At 40.9% G+C, this 16821-nt stretch overlaps 1 protein-coding gene across 2 annotated transcripts in view; it reads left to right on the top strand.

The window, feature by feature from the left end:
* Positions 1-16821, top strand: part of hibch (3-hydroxyisobutyryl-CoA hydrolase) — a 123208-nt gene that overhangs the window by 62338 nt on the left and 44049 nt on the right. For both annotated transcript variants that reach the window (XM_059966874.1, XM_059966873.1), the window contains exon 7: positions 4908-4986. In XM_059966874.1, the coding sequence (XP_059822857.1) occupies positions 4908-4986 (79 nt within the window). The remainder of the gene's footprint in view (positions 1-4907; positions 4987-16821) is intronic.

Here is a 16821-nt window from a genome sequence, read left to right as displayed (position 1 = left end):
AGAAATGACCTTTTAAGAACCAATAGATTTTGGTTCCAAAGAATGGAAAATTGCAAATGGCACACTACTCTTCAAGAAGGGAGAGAGGCAGAGGAAAGGAAATTATAGACCAGTTAGTATGACCTTGGTATTTCGGAAGATTGTTAAGGATGTTGTTTCGTGGTAGACTGCTGTATTGAAGGGAGCTGAGAATCTGTTCCATTGTATGCTTGTTTGAAGTGTGGTTTTCGCCGGTCATATCAGATACAGCGGTGAAACCTGAAGGCTTCTTGAGTAACAGAATGGACTGAGCTGTTGAGTCGGGAAAGGCAAAAGGAGGAGGTGTGTGTTTTATGAAAATGTTTCATTGGTTATCCGTTATGGCTGTTTTGTTGAACATGTGTTCCCCCAACCCTGAACATCTAATGGTCAAATGCCATCCGTTCTATTTACCTAGGGCAATCCTCTCTGGAATCCTGACCTCAGTTTGCTTACCAACACCAGCCAACTATGATCAAGCACTTGAGATACTGCATGATGCCATCTCCAAACAAGAAACAGTCCATTCCGAAGCATTTCAAATCATTGTTGGAGACTTCAACCAGGCTTGTTTGAAGAAAACCCTGCCCAATTAGCAACAGCGTATAACTTTTAGCACCAGAGGTCACAACGTACTAGACCACTGTTATACTAAGATAAGGAATGCCTACAGTTCCTTGCCCAGACAGTATTTTGGTAAATCAGATCACTTGGCTATCCTTCTCCTATCTGTATCCAGGCAGAGGCTAAAGAGCAAAGCTCTGGAGATGAGGACATCAAAGAGAGGCAGAGGAGTGGCTGTGGGATTGTTTCGAATCAGTGGACTGGGTTGTGTTCAAGCACTTACCTAGGGATCTGAATGAATACACCTAGGTTGTTGTGGACTTTATTAAAACAACTGTAGAGGAGTGTATCCCAGTGTAGCATTCAGAGTCTTCCCCAATCAGAAGCCCTGGATGAACCATGAGATCTGAAATCTGCTGAGAGCCAGATTAAAGGCATTCAAGTCTGTTGACTAAGAAAGAAATGGACCAAGAGGTCCATGTACAATCTCCAGAAAGCCATCTCACAGTTAGAGTGGCAATTCTGGACCACACTTGAATCAATGAAGAATGTTTGACCACTGTGGAAGGGCTTGATCACTATTAACTCTTCCAAAATGACGTACGTAGATGACAACAGGGCTTTGCTTCCAGATTAGCTCATTGCCTTCAATGCTTGCTTTGACCATAAACCATGCAGGAACCATCACGATCTCCCACAGCCCCCTGATGATCCTGTGATTTCAGTCTCTGAAGCTGACGTGCAAACTGCCTTCAAGAGGGTGAACCCATGAACAGCATCTGGCCTAGACCAGCTATCTGGCCAAGTTCTAAAGACCAATGCTGATCAACTGGCCGGAGTGTTCTCAAATCTTTAACCTCCCACTTTGGAAGTGTATGGCACCCCACACCTCAAGCAGGCTTCTGTTATACTTGCGCCCAAGAAGAACGTAGTAACCTGCCTCAATGACTATCATCAAGTTGCACTTACATCCGCAGTAAAAAAAAAGTGTTTTGAGAGTCCAGTGATGAAACGTATCAACTCCTGCCCAAGAAGCAACTTGGATCTGCTCCAATTTGCCTACCAATGCATTAGGTCCACAGCAGCTGCCATCTCACTGACTCTTGACTCAACCCTGGAACACCTGGACAGCATAGATGCATACATCAGGATGCTCTTTACGAACTACAGCTTGCCGTTCAATACTGTCATCCCCTCAAAACTAACCAATAAGCTTCAAGACCTTGGCCTCAATACCTCCTTGTGCAATTGGATCCTTGATTTCTTCACTTGCAGACCCCAGTCATTGTGGCTTGACAACAACATCTCCTCCATGATCAAAAAGTTTATATGCTTAGTCTCCTGCTCTACTCACTTTACACTTAATGACTGTGTGGCCAAGCACAGCTCCAGTGCCACATTCAAGTTTGCTGATGACATCACTGTTGTAGGCTGAATCAGTGTATAGGAAGGAGATTGAAAATCTAGTTGAGTGGAGTCATAACAACATCCTCTCACTCAATGTCAGTAAGACCAAGGAACTGATTATAGACTTCAGGAGAAGGAAACCAGCGTTCCATGAGCCAGTCATTGGAGGATCAGAGGTAGAGAGGGTCAGAAACTTCAAATTCCTGGGTGTTAGAGGACCTATTCTGGGCCAGCATGCAAGTGCAGTTATGCAAAAAAACACAGCAGTACCTCTACTTCCTTAGGAGTTTGCAGAGACTCTGCAAGCCATCTAAAGCTATGAGGAACTTCTATAGGTGTGTAGTGGAGAGGATATTGACTGGGTTGCATCACAGCCTGGTATGGAAAAGCCAATGCTCTTGAATGGAAAATTTTGCAAAACAGTGGATATGGCACAGTCTCTCACAGGTACAGCACTCCTCTCCCCCCCCCCCCCCCCATTGAGCACATCCATGTGGAACGCTGTCGCAGGAAAGTGGCATCCATCATCAGGGACCTCCACCACCTAGGACATGCTCCCTTCTTGCTGCTGCCATCAGGTAAAAATGTACAAAAGCCTTAGCACTCATGCCACCGGGTTTAGGAACATTACATCCCCTTTTGAACAAAGGGGATAACTTCACTTGCCCCATCATTGAAATGTTCCCACAGCCAATGGACTCACTTTCAAGGGCTCTTCATCTCACTTTCTGAATATTTATTGCTTACTTATTTATATTATTGTTTCTTCTTTTGGCATTTGCACAGTTTGTGGTGTTCTGCATTCTGAAAGCCCTAGTTTGATGTCGTTCACTCATTCTATATTCTATTGAGTATGCCCACAAGAAAATGAATCTCAGAATTATGGAGACATATATAACGATAATAAAATTTGCTTTGAACTTTGGACTACAGTGTGGGAAGTGTATGGTCAGGCACTTTGGTCAAAGAAAAAAATTATAGATAATACTCTAAATGGAGAGAAAAAAATCAAAAATCCGAGATGCAAAAGAACTTTGGAGTCCTTGTGCAGGATTCTCTAAAGGTTAATTTGCTAATTGAGTATGTGGTCAGGAAGGCAAATGAAATGTTAGCATTCATTTTAAAAGAATATAATATAAAAGCAAGGATGTAATGTTGAGGTTATTATGAGCAGTGTTTGGCCTCTTATCTATGAAAGGATGTGCTGACATTGGAGAGGATTCAGAGGAAGTTCACAAAAGTTATTCTGGAGTTGAAAGGCTTATCAAATGAGGAAAGTTTGATGGCTCTGGGCCTGTACTCACTGGCATACTGGCATTCAGAAGGATGGGAGGCGAAGAGGGTGGAATCTCATTGAAACCTATCAAATATTGAAAGGTCTAGATAGAGTGTATGTGGAGAGGATATTTCCTATGGTGGGGGTGTCAAAGACCAGAGGACACAGCCTCAGAATAGAGGAATAAACATTTAGAACAGAAATTAGGAGGAATTTCTTTAGCCAGAGAATAGTGAACCTGTGGAGCCTAAGTCATTGGGTATATTAAAGACAGAGGTCAATAGATTTTTGATTAGTCAGGGCATGGAGAGTTATGGGAAGAAGGTAAGTGATTGGGACAGGGAGGGAAATGGATCAGCCATAATGAAATGGCGGAGCAGACTCAATGAGCCAGATGGCCTAATTCTGCCCCTAATGGTTTTATGATATTTACTACATTCAGTTGTGCTAATGGTCTCACCATATTTGTTCTAGCTGTGATTAGTGTAGTTAGCAAATGAACTGGAAAGGGTGCCTGCACTGACTATGATAATCCAGCTGATAAACTATTAAAGACCACCCAGTGTAGTGTTATGTTGTTCTTGTAATTTCTACACAATAGCCAAGTGCAGTGAACCATAAAATTAAAAGGAGTGTTTAATTTTTTTTTTGTATTTGCGTAAATATTTTGGTTGGTAAGTTTCCTTCAGCAAGAGATGACTCCTTGAGTACAAGCTGGCAACCAATTGAAGATTGGTTTTGATTGGGGTCAGCTTTGTTGCACGGGTGACCTTTTTTTAAACTGCAAAAGAAAATTAGCTTAACTTCTGTTTCAGACCAATAAAGCAGTTAGCTGTTTCATAACTATTCTTTTTCTCTCCTCAGGGAAAGTGATGCTGTTTGTGTTTATGGCTAGATGTGCTTAGGATTGCAGAATATATTCTTTGAAAATAATAATGTTTCGGCTTGATTTGAATAACCCTTGGATGGTTTCTCACCGTTAACATATGCAGTAACAAACCCATATTCTTCGGTACCCTCTATCATAAATTTCATATTGCTTTGAAAATCTTTTTAAAAGAAAATAAATTTATCTTTTCAGTGAAGAGTGATTTCTAAATTGTCCATGTTCACACAGATTGTTTCTCATATCACTTTGGTCAACAGATGCATAAGCCATGACAGCAAAAACAATTTACTTAATTTTTTTCTCTCAAGTTGATTTAAGAACAGATTCAGGAAGATTGAATATGCCATTTTGTTCATGTTAGACTTGGCTATTTGAATTAATGTGTCAGTAGCTGTTGGATTTAATCTTCCTAATTCGAGTTACAAAGTGAACTCCTTCCCCTTTCCAGAATTAAGGCCACTTTGATCAATAACTACTGGGGCGGAGGTTAATTTCCTTCTGGTACAAGTATTATTGCTGTTTGTGCTCTTAGCAGATAATTCTGTGATGTCCAGTTTACAGATAAGTGATACACTGCTTTCTTCACCTGCTGTGTGATACTTAATGTAAACTGCAGGCGGTATACTATGGAATCCCATAGCTTTTAATTTATGACTAAATACTATCACTGATTTTCACAGGACTTGTCCTCAATATTTTTTGCAAATACATTTTCATCAATGTAATGCTGGTATTTCTCCACTTCTTTTTCAGGGTGTTGGGTTATCAGTGCATGGACATTTCCGGGTGGCCACTGAGAAAACGTTGTTTGCTATGCCAGAGACAGGAATAGGTAAAACTTTGATTACAGAAACGTTTATCAGAGTGTTCTATTACATCTTGAAATTGCTATATTTCATTAACATGCATTTTGGAAAAACTCTGAAGCAATTCTATTTGTATCAAACTGCACTCGCAGCTGACTTGTTCTTTCAGTGTGTTTTATCACTTATCCTGGATAGAAGTGTTTTTAAAAAAATGTGTTAGTCTGTGTCATGGTACTGTACATAGTTATTGTGAAGAAGGTTCTGACAGCTGAGTAGAAAACACTGCCACATCAAATCCCCAAACATAGAGATATTGGAGGAGTCACTTACTGTGTTGATGGCTGCACTGGCTTTCTCTCCATTTCCTGGGGATAATGGTTTGTTGGTGATCTTTGGAAGCTGCATTCTCTGGAGGTCTGGTACAAATTTTGGAGGCCAAGTCTACTGTCAGTAGTAGCTCTAATATGCAGTAAAGTCCTGGTTATCAAACATTTATTAACCGGAACAAAAACAAACTGCTAGAAATCAGTGGTTCATACAGTGAAGGCAAAAGGGGTGAGTCGACTTTTCAAATTGATACACTACTTCAAAGTTCCAAGTCAATTTTATAATCAGAGTACATGTATGTCAACAGATACAACCATGAGCTTCTCTTACCTGTGAGCATACTCAGCAAATCTACAGAATAGTCGAACAGGATCAATGTACTAGATAAGGTGCATGTGGAGAGGGTGTTTCCTCTGGTGGGCGTATCCAGAACTAGAGGGCACAGCTCAAAATTGAGGAGCGACCTTTTAGAACAAAAGTAAGGAGGAATTTTATTTTGGTCAAAGAGCGGTGGAGGCTAAGTCCATGGGTATATTCAAAGCGGAAATTGATAGATTCCTGATTGGTCCAGACATCAAGGGATATGGTGACCGGGCTGGTGTATGGGGTTGAATGGGATTCGGGATCGGCGATGATGAAATGGAGGAGCGGACTCGATGGGCTGAATGGCCTAATTCTGTTCCTCTGTCTTAATGGTCTAAGGAAAGGTCAAGTAGAGCATAGAAAACAGCAAACTGCAAGTGGAAATATAAATAAATAGCAATAAATAACAACAATATGAAATACCAAGATAAAGATTTTTTAAAGTGACTCTCAGGATTGAGAGGAAAGATGAACTCCAGTGTGATCCTACCCACCAGTCACATATTCCTGCATTTTCCTCTCTTCTTACACACACGCACGCGCTCACTTACTCACTCCCTCCCTCCCTCTCTCCCTCCCTATTCCACTTGGATAGCCTACAGTCCAATGGCATGAGCAGTTTTTTTTTGTCAATTTTGGGTAACTTTCAGCTCTGAAACTCTCTTCTCATATACCTGCCAGCCTATGTTCTTCCCTCTGCACCAATATGTATTGGCAATCTGTCCTGCTTCCTGATGTGGGATCTTGATGAAGCCTGTTCACATAGTTTCTTCTCCCTTTGCTTACCTCTTTCCTTCTCCTGTCCCACAGCTGGTTCCATCTGCCCATTAGCCCTTCATTCCAGCCTCTATCTCCCCCCCAAAACCCCTATATCCCAGCAAATATTCTTTTTCCCTTTCAGTCCTGATGGAGGATCTTGACCTGAAATGTCAACCTCCACCTTTTGCCTCTATGTTGAACTACTGAGGTCATCCAATAATCTATTTATTGTTTGTACCAGGTTCCAGCATTGAATTCATTTATATTCTGTCAGGCCCCACAGGAAGTTGCTGTGTCAGAGCTGAGAGTGTGCCTACACCAACATAAAAGGAACTGCACGGGAGACTGGTCCAGAAGGTTGAGTCACTTGACCTTAATGATGAAATCATCTTTGTCTTGTTGAAACGAACCAGAAAGTGGTAGTAGACGGTTATCTCTCTGATTGGAAGCTTGTGACTAGTGATGTGGTGGAGATACTGGTGCTGGGTCCGTTGTTTATCATCTATGCAAGTGATTTAGTGGAGAACATGGTAAACTGGATTAGCAAATTTGCAGATGTCACCAAAGTTGCAGGCGTAGTGGACAACCAGGAAGGCTATCAAAACTTGCAAAGTGATCTGGCCATCTGGGAATACGGGATGAAAAATGGCATATGGAATATAATGCAGACAAGTATGAGGTGTTGCACTTTGGGAGCACAAGCCAGCGTAAGAATTACACAGTAAGTGATAGTGCACTGAGAACAAAAGGACCAGGGAATACAGATCCATAACTCATTGTAAGTGAATTATGAATCTGTAGGTAGATAAGGTTGTAAAGAGAGCTTTTGTCACATTGGCCTTCTTAAATCAGGACATTGAGAACAGGAGTTGCAAACTCATTTTCGCTGTATTGGTGCATAACCAGTTGTACAATGCAATGACAATAAAGATATTTCAATTTTCAATTCAGTTGCTTATAGGAGAATCTTGGATAAGTATATGGGTGAAAGAGGTATGCAGGACTGTGGTCCAGGTATAGGTGTGACACTAGGCAGAAGACGAAGCTGGTGCAGACTAGTTTAGCTATGGGACCTGTGTCTATGCTGTAATATTCTCTGAACAGCTGGCTGCTGAAGGAGAGAGAGGCCAGTTTGAAACCTGTACTGTGGAACGCTGATGCTGATAAAGGGGGAGAACTGGAATGGCCGCTTGTGCTGACTGACAACCAGTACAGTGAACGTGCCTGTGGTGATAAAGTGTGGTGTTGGGGCAATGGTTGGGCTGGCTCTTGATTTATAAGCACATGCTGGGTAACTAAGCTGTTATGTTATTATCCATTCATGATTCTTACCCAGATTTTTAAAGGTTACGGGCAAGTTCAACGGGCTGCTGGAAAAAGGATGAAATCATTGGCTTTGTTAACAGAAGCCTTGCTTTCAAAACTTGTAGACTGATATTTGTAGCTGAAGAGGTCAGGGGGCCCTAATGTTTTTAATTGCAGATGCTTAGCTAGTGATTGCCAGAGTTATGATATTTACGTAGCATGGTGGAGTGGGGTGATTGTGGGAGGTGCATTTGGAGTGTGGCTTAGTAAATTGTGCATTCATGGCAATCTTTTTTCCCAGAAGAACACAGCACGCCACAGCAATTTATTGCTGAATAGGTGCTGCTTGGTGGCATTTTAGACTATAATATTCATATTGTTGACATTTGAGGATAGGCTGATAAGAGGTTGTTTGCCTGTTTAGATTTGTCCTGCTTTCTTAGCACAAGGTATAGCACAAGGGCAATTTTACATTGTAATGGACAACTTAATTAGAATGTGAAGGAATTTTGCTTGTTTCATTGCAAAATGAATACAAACATGAATGGATATATAAAAATTACAAAAGATTCTGATTGCTAGCTGCCTTTACAGCAAACTGCAATCTGTGGATGTTATACGCTGAGTGCCATGAATGCTGATTTGTAATTGAAGGCCTGTTTTGTGGTTTTATATTTTACTTTGAAGAGTGTATTAGAATCTGAGCACATTGCAATTAAATTAACATTCTTCTGTGCCTGTTGAAAGATCCCCTAGTTACTGAAAGTTGAATCACAACACATTTATCATAAATCTTGTTTTGAAGTCTTCCAAGTAAATAACAAAGAGCAGTTTTACAACGTTCATAACAAATTTCTTATACATTACGGTATTTCCAATTGTGGTGAATGGAAATATGAAATAAGCAGTTTATGGTCCATGATAGAAACTTTTGCTTTTATCGGCACTAGCACTAGCATTTGTTTGTGATGCATGAGTCATATCTGAATTAAGATTATCATTTGCTTCTAAGTGTCTTTTGTTCTCCAACTGGAACTTTCATGGTGATACAGACCCCATAATACTGGCTTGAAAACATTGACAAGTTTTTATCAGAAGAATGAAATCAAAAGTTTAGATTGGTCTCGGCATCCTGAGTTTATTGTATGACATTTTTTTAGGCAACTTGGCTATACACGTAGGCACGTTCATAGCTGAATTTCTGATCTGGAATCAAGACTGGTTTGGCAGGAATTTTGAATCTCATTTAGAAACATTTGCCATTCACTTCACATCTGAATTCAAATATTTGAAGATTCTATCAGACTTTGTGTACAATTGTGTAAAATTACATTTCTAATTTGCCTCTGTGGTTAAAGTTAATTCATTTTATGACTTTGTTGCACCCTCCTACTCATAAATGGTGATTATGAAACCAGTGAAGTTATTTTTCCTTTCCGAATTCTCATGCCTTGGAATAAAAGCAGCAATATTACTGAGTTTGAAGTTCTTCAAAAATAAATGTCACATACATTTGGTTATTTTAAATGAACTAAAACATTTTGAGAAGCTTGCACTGTTATTAACATATGGTACAGTCTACACCAACTGTGCTACATTGTAGCCTGTATTTCTTTTGCCAGTGCAATTTGCCTACATAGCAGCATAATATAGCAGGTTTAATTTTAAATCCAGGATATATTTACCTTATCGTTAACTGGGTTTGTACCTGAAAATAATGTGCTGAATGTCTGACATTCAGTATAACCTTGGTGGCCCTGCTGAAACTCTGGCAGAGTTCCATAGTCAATACCTCTGGTGAGTCTCATGCTATGTTGGTCTTGGCATGCATAGATGATCAGCCCTTATGTATGTTGATAACAACAATTTTAAAAGTATACGTACCCATTTGCCAGTTTGCCAACTTAACAAGCGAAGACCCTTGTTCAGGATGTTTGAAAACTCAGCAGCCATTTACTACACTAGTACAGTATGAGGTTTTAAAAGTAAAGGAAACTTAAAAGAAGCTTACCCAGAGCCAACGTCTCTTTCAAGCCGAAGCCTCCTTTGAGCCAAAGTCTGACGTTCCTGCTCTCACCACTGGCCTGCTCCCAACAATGGCCTCCCTGCTTGTCCCTTCTGAACTTATAAACAAGCATTGCTGACCTGTGAGACACCTCATCACTGTGGCCTGCTCCTGCTGCTGATAGGGCTGTTGGGTTGCTTTGATTTGGATGGTGTCTGACTTCTCAAGTGCTTTTTGACCCTGCTATTTGATTGTATTTTATTTAGAGATAAAGCACAGTAACAGGCATTTTTGGCTCAATGAGTTCATACCACCCAACACACCATTATGACTAATTAGCCTACTAACCTGTATATCTTTAGAATGTGGAAGGAGACTGGAGAACCCAGAGGAAATCCACATGGCTATGGGGAGAACATACAAGTTTATTACAAACAATGGCAGGAATTGTACCTGAGTTGCTGGTGCTGAAAAGCCTGCTAATCACTATGCTACCATGACATGAGGTTACTGTATGAGGAACGTCTGGCAGCTCTTGGGCTGTATTCCCTGGACTTGGGGAGAATGAGGGGGGATCTCATAGAAACATTCCAAATACCGTAAATTCCGGTGTATAAGCTGAGAATTTGGCCCTAAATGTTGGTCCCAAAATTAGGGAGTCAGCTTATACAGAGGGTGTCAACTTTGGAAAAACGAATACACAGAAGACAGGTTGTATTTATTGGCTTCGTCCATCCAGCCACATTCTTGAACATAAACAACAACTCCCCGTAGGAATTTTTCCTTCTTTGGAATGTTTTCCTCTTAAAAATCACCATTGGTGGTAGTTCGGTTGCATCAGCCATACATGTTAACACAAAGGTAAAATGTTGCTTCTTATATCCAGTTGTTTTGACAAGGACTGTTTTCTCCCCCTTCCGATTGACAGTGCGGTTGCCAGCAAAATCAAAGAACATTGGTGTCTCGTCCATGTTACCAATCAGTGAGAGTGGGTAAGAATGTGCCTTTCGGTGCTTGATTACAAAACTATTGGGAGGCCGTAACCTTATTCTCAAGGTCGCTTGGTAACTTCTGAGCAATCTTTGCTTTTTGTCTCAACGCTGTCTATTCATAAATCGATACACCAACTTAACGTAGCTTTGAAATTTTTGCTGACCTCGTGGTGTTTTTTGGCCCATTTCAACACTTGAACTCGAATCATTTCTCCGGCAACAATGTATCCGGACGATCGCTGGTGATTCACCAACTCTAAAACGTTTTCTTCCAGTTCGGGTCACTAGCATGTTTTCCTGTGGTTTGCACATTTCATCTTTCGCATTTCTCTCAGCGTGTCTTCTGCCTTTCTCCGCTCTCTCACTTGTTTCTCGTTTACACTAAACTTATTAGCAGCTGCAGAATTATTTGTTCCTTTAGCAAAATCAACAACCTTCAGCTTGAAGCCAGCATCATATCGCATTCATTTTAATCTTTTGTACATGGTGGTCGCAAACTCAATAGTGAGTACATATACTGATCCTGCCACCCATGTTATGTTTTAATGAGATTATGATGGGCGCTAAATGGTTTCACAGGGGTTACATTTCAGAGGATTCTTTACCATTGGGAACCTAATCCAAAACTTCCCTCCCTGATTTATTTATTAAGAATTCGCTTATAATGCTCTACAATGTGTAGGCCTGTTTTCTTAGCAGGTACTGGTTCACAAAATTTCCAGGTTCCTGATCGGGCAAAGCTGAGTACTGGCATATGAGATCTTGTGATCTTTTCTGGTTAAATCAAAAACCTCTACAAAAGGGGTTGGCTTATACACTAGAATTTATGGTATTAAAAGGCCTGAACAAATTAATATGGCAAAGTTATTTCTCATGGTAGCGGATTCCAGGACAACAGGGCACAACTTTAGGATTGAAGGACATCCTTTTAGAACTGAGATGTGGAGAAATTACTTTAGTCATTGGGTGGTAAATCTATGGAATTTGTTGCCACGTACAGCTGTGGAGGCCAAGTCATTGGGTGTATTTAAGGCAAAGATAGATAGGTTCTTGATTAGCCAGGGCATCAAAGGGTATGGGGTGAAGGCAGAAGAGTGGTGATGACTGGAAGAATTGGATCAGCCCATGATTGAATGGCAGAGCAGACTCGATGGGCCAAATAGCCTACTTCTGCTCCTATATCATATGGACATCCTGTTGTGGTTTCCTGTTGATCATGGAAAAGATTTTAGGATGAGTCACTTGCCACAAAATACTCAACTTATGACTGTTCTTTATTTAGTTGGCTGGTCTAATTACATTTTCTGATCAATGATGATTCCTAAGCTATTGATGGTGGGGGATGTGGCAAGGATAATGCCGTTGAGGGTCAAATGAAGGCAGTTAGAAGGCAATTTGTCTGATATGTCTTCTGTAAGTGCACACGTGCTCATCCTATTCTATTTAAATAGTCTTGAATTTTGAGCTAGGTGATACCAATCATGCAATTTGGCTAAAACTAATTTCAAACTTACCCGATTAGCTTTACTGTTGCACAGAACTTGAAATCACTAGCATTGAAAAATCCTGATGCAAGGTTTTGACCATAAATATCACAATTTCGTCCCACCCCACAGATGTTGCTTGACCCACTAAACACTCAGCAGATTTTTGGTTGCTTCGGATTCCAGGACCTGCAAACTCTCTAGCAAAGAAGTTAAGAGAATACCAAGCAGCATTCTGTTCTTTTCTAGTGGTATTGTTGTACTGCAACATATTCCAATACACAGAGAACCAATCAGTGTTGGTGTGCAGGCTGGCTGCAATTAAAATCATTGCTTTCCTGTGTTTATATTTAGTTTACAGTATTAGTTTAGATTCCATCCAGAAATTAGATCATACGTTTTGCAGTTTAAGAATTCACTATTTATATTACCTGAGTTGTCAGAACATTCTTAATCTTGAACAAATACTTAAAGTCATTTTCAGAGAATCCAGTCTCTTCAGGCAGTGTGGAGGAGTCAGTTTTTTTTCATTATAAACAAAATTGAAATTCCCAACAGTGGACATCATGTCTGCATCTGAATGACAGAATTAATATACACAAAATGCTGGAGGAACTCAGCAGGCCAGGCAGTATCTATGCAAAAAAGTACAGTCAACGTTTTGAACGAAATGTCGACAGTGCGTTTTTCCATAGATGCTGCCTGGCCTGCTGAGTCCCTCCAGCATTTTGTGTGTGTTGCTCGGATTTCCAGCATCTGCAGATTTTCTCTTGTTTGTGACAGAATTAATATAACTTATCATCACCTTTTCTGGCGAAGAGGGCTGGCACCTTTCACCAAAACTGAGAAAAAGAGAAACAATTTGGTTTAAAGTAGAAGAGTGATGAGCAGAACAAAGGGTGTATCTCTAAATATCTCTTTTAAGTGTTCTCTTGCATTTCTTGTACTCAATATTTGGTTTATGAAGGCCAATGTGCCTTAAACTTTCTCTACAACTTTACCAATCTGTGATATCACTTTCAATGAATTATGCAAAAAAAAAATGTATTTAAGATCTCCCCCATCTTTTTTAGCCCCACACCTGGAATACTATTCTGATCTTTCGGAGGACCAATTTTGCCCTTTGTAATCCTTTTGCTCTTAACATATTATATCAGTAAAATCCCTTAGGATTCTCTGCTAAGGCAACCTCATGCATACTTTTAGCCCTCCTGATTTCTTTCTTGTATTACATTTCTTACACTCCATGAGCACCTCATTTGTTCCTACTTGCCTATACCTGCTATGCACCTCTTTTTTTTCTCTTAACTAGGGCCTCAATATCTCTTAAAAGCCAAGGTTCCCTACACCAGTTATCTTTACGTTTTATTCTGACTGGCATATACAAGCTTTGTACTCCCAACATTTCATTTTTGAAACCCTCCCACTTTCCAAACACGCCTTTGCCAGAAAACAACATCCAGACTTTCCAGATCATTTCTGATATTGTCAAAATTGGCCTTTCTCCAATTTAGCATCTCAACCTGCCGACCAGACCTATCTTTTTGCATATGTACTTTGAAACTAATAACATGTGGTCACTGGACGCAAAGTGTTCCTTCTGTCACCTGCCCTGTCTCATTCCCTAAAAGCAGATCCAGTGTCGCATGCTCTCTCTTTGGGACTTCTGTGTACTGATGAAGGGTACATCATGTGAACATAGTTGACAAGCTCTTCCTAGTCCTTTTACAGTATGGGATTCCCAGTACTATGTGGAAAGTTATTGTAAAATCACCTACTACAATAACCTTATGTTTCTTGCAACAGTCTGTGATCACTTTACAAATTTGTTCCTCTAAATAGGACTGTTGGGTGGTCTGTGATACAGCCTCATTAACATGGTCATACCTTTCTTAATTCTCAGTTCTACCCATAACACTTCACTAATCGAGTTCTCCAGCCTGTCCTGACGGAGCACTGCTGTGACAATTTCCCTGACGAGTAATGCCACTCCTTCTCCTTTAATCCCTCCCATTATGTCACGTCTAAGAAAACATAACCCCGGAGTACTGAGCTGCCACTCCTGCCCTTCCTGTAACCAAGTCTCAATAATGACTACAATATCATAATTCCTGAGATCTGCCTTTCCTGCGATACTTCTTGCATTGAAATATACACAGCTGAAGACACTAGTCGCACCGTGCTCAACCTTGTGATTCCTGAATTTGTCAGGTCTTACCTACATCTGCCTCCACAACCTCTCCACTAATTGTTTTGGCACTCTGGTTCTCATCCCTCTGAAACTCTAGTTTAAACCCACCATGCAGCATTAACAAACCTTTCCCTTCCAGTTCAGGTCCAAACCATACCTTTCGTGGAAGAGACCCGAATGATACAAACATCTTATGTCTTCCCTCCAATACCAATTCCTTAGCCATGTGTTAAACTGTATAATCTTCCTCGTCCTAGCCTCACTAACATGTAGCATGGGCAGCAATCCCGAGGTCACAACCCTGGAGATCCTGCCCTTTAACTTAGCACCTAACTCCCTGATCTTCCTGTGCAAAACCGTGTTACTTGTCCTACCCATGTCATTGATACCTACAAGGACCACAACTCTGGCTGTTGACCCTCCCACTTAAGAAAGCTGAGGACTGAATCTGTGATGTCGCAGACGCTGGCTTACGGGACACAACATACCATCATGGAATCTCGTTTTTGCCCACTGAACCTCCTTCCGTTCTCCTAACTAACAAATCCCCTATCACCACAGCAAGCCTCTTATCCCCCTCCCACCCCCCCCACCAAGTCATAGTGCCAGAGACCTAACCACTGTGAACCCTCCCCCCTCAATAGTATCCAAAGTGATATAGCTGTTCTAGAGGGGTACTCAGTACTGTCTCCTTAACACCTTTCCTCTTTCTGTCAGCCAGTTTCTTGTGTCCTGCACCTTGGGTGTAACTACCTCTCTATATCTATCACTCCTTCACCCTCCCTAATGATCCGAAGTTCATCCCGTTCCAGCTCCAACTTCTTAATGCGGAGTGTTAGAATCTGCGTCTGGATGCACTTCTCGCATTTGTAGTCCATCAGGGACACTGCAGGTCTCCCTGCCTTCCCACATCCTGCAGGAGGAGCACTTAACTCTCCTGCCTGGCATCTCTACTGTTCTAACTGTGCAAATATAAGGGGGGAAAGAAACTTAAACCTGGAGCTTTGATTTTCTTTGCCTTCTCTGACTGAAGCCTCAAAGAGTTAAAGCCTGACGATCACCACTCTGATTCTGTCCACTCAGACTACAGCTGCTGCGCTTGCCCCTGCCTTCCTTTAATTTGCTGTTGCTAATCAATACCAAATGCTGATTGGTCGCTGGTCAAAGCTCAGTTACACTGTTGCAATCTGCTGCTGCCTTTTCCAACTCGGGCACTGGACTTGAGTGAAATCCCCTCCTCTCAAACTTGCTTGTTTTTATTAGTTGAGGCATTGAGTTCAAAAGTCATGAGGTTATGTTGCAATGGTATAAAACTATATAAATTCTGGTCTGACTACATCTGGAGTATTGTGTACAGTTCTGGTCACCCCTCTATAGGAAAGACTTTGAGACTTTGGAGAGGGTGCAGAAGAGGTTTATCAGGATGCTGCCTGGTTTAGAGGGCACGTGCTATCATGAGAGCTTGGATAAATGGGTTATCTTCTCCAGAGCGTTGGAGACTGAGGGGAGATCTGATTGAGATTTATAAGATTATGAGAGGTGTAGATAGAGTAGACAGGGAATACCTGTTTCCTGGGGTTGAAATGTCTAATACTAGAACGCATGTGTTGAAGTGGGGGGGTGGGGGTTAGTTCAAGGGGGATGTGCGGATGTGCGGATGTGAGGAGTAAGTTTTTTTTCACTCGGAATGGTGGATGCCTGAAATACATCGCCTGGAATGGTATTATACGCAAATACTTCAGAGGCTTTTAAGAAACGTTTGGATAGGCACATGGATGTAAGGAACATGGAGGGATATGGTGTAGGTAGGAGGGATTAGTGTTTGGATGATTTTGATTTGTGTTTTAGCTGGTTTGGCACAATGATGTGGGCTGAATGGCCTGTTCAATGTAAAAACCCCAAAATTAAATGCTAATGTCTCATCTTTACTGGTTTGATCATTGTTTTGGAATAGATGGATGTTTCAGTCTAATAATTTATATTACTTAAATTAATACTCTATAATTATATTTGTGTTTTAATGTGGCACTTTGCCTGCTGTATATCTTTTTCAATTGTGAGTAGCTGCACTGAATGCGAACATTTCAGATGTTTCCAGATGCATTTGAGAAAAGAATCACAAAGCAATGCAGTTTAAGAAAATGTTAAGGGTATATAAAAATAGTGCACATCTTGAATGTGTGATAAGCAAACCATCTTATGTAGTCCTGATGTAAGGCCGAAGTCAGCTTGATGTATTGACAAATGAACAGCAGCAATATTTCATGCTTCTCTCATAAGATAGGGAAGAAGAAAAAAGTGTAAATTGCAATCCTTGATTATTTAACGGGAAATGAGTTCAGGTTGTTAGGCACCAAAAAAAAAAGAAAGCTCTGGATTAGTAAGGTCTGGGTAACTTGTAGCACATCTCTGGCACACAAAACAGAGCATAATGG

The sequence above is a fragment of the Hypanus sabinus genome, chromosome 4 (genome assembly GCF_030144855.1).
Source record: "Hypanus sabinus isolate sHypSab1 chromosome 4, sHypSab1.hap1, whole genome shotgun sequence".
Taxonomy (NCBI): Eukaryota; Metazoa; Chordata; class Chondrichthyes; order Myliobatiformes; family Dasyatidae; genus Hypanus; species Hypanus sabinus.
Note: the sequence above shows the minus strand (reverse complement) of the source record. Positions and strands in the feature narration are given on the sequence as shown.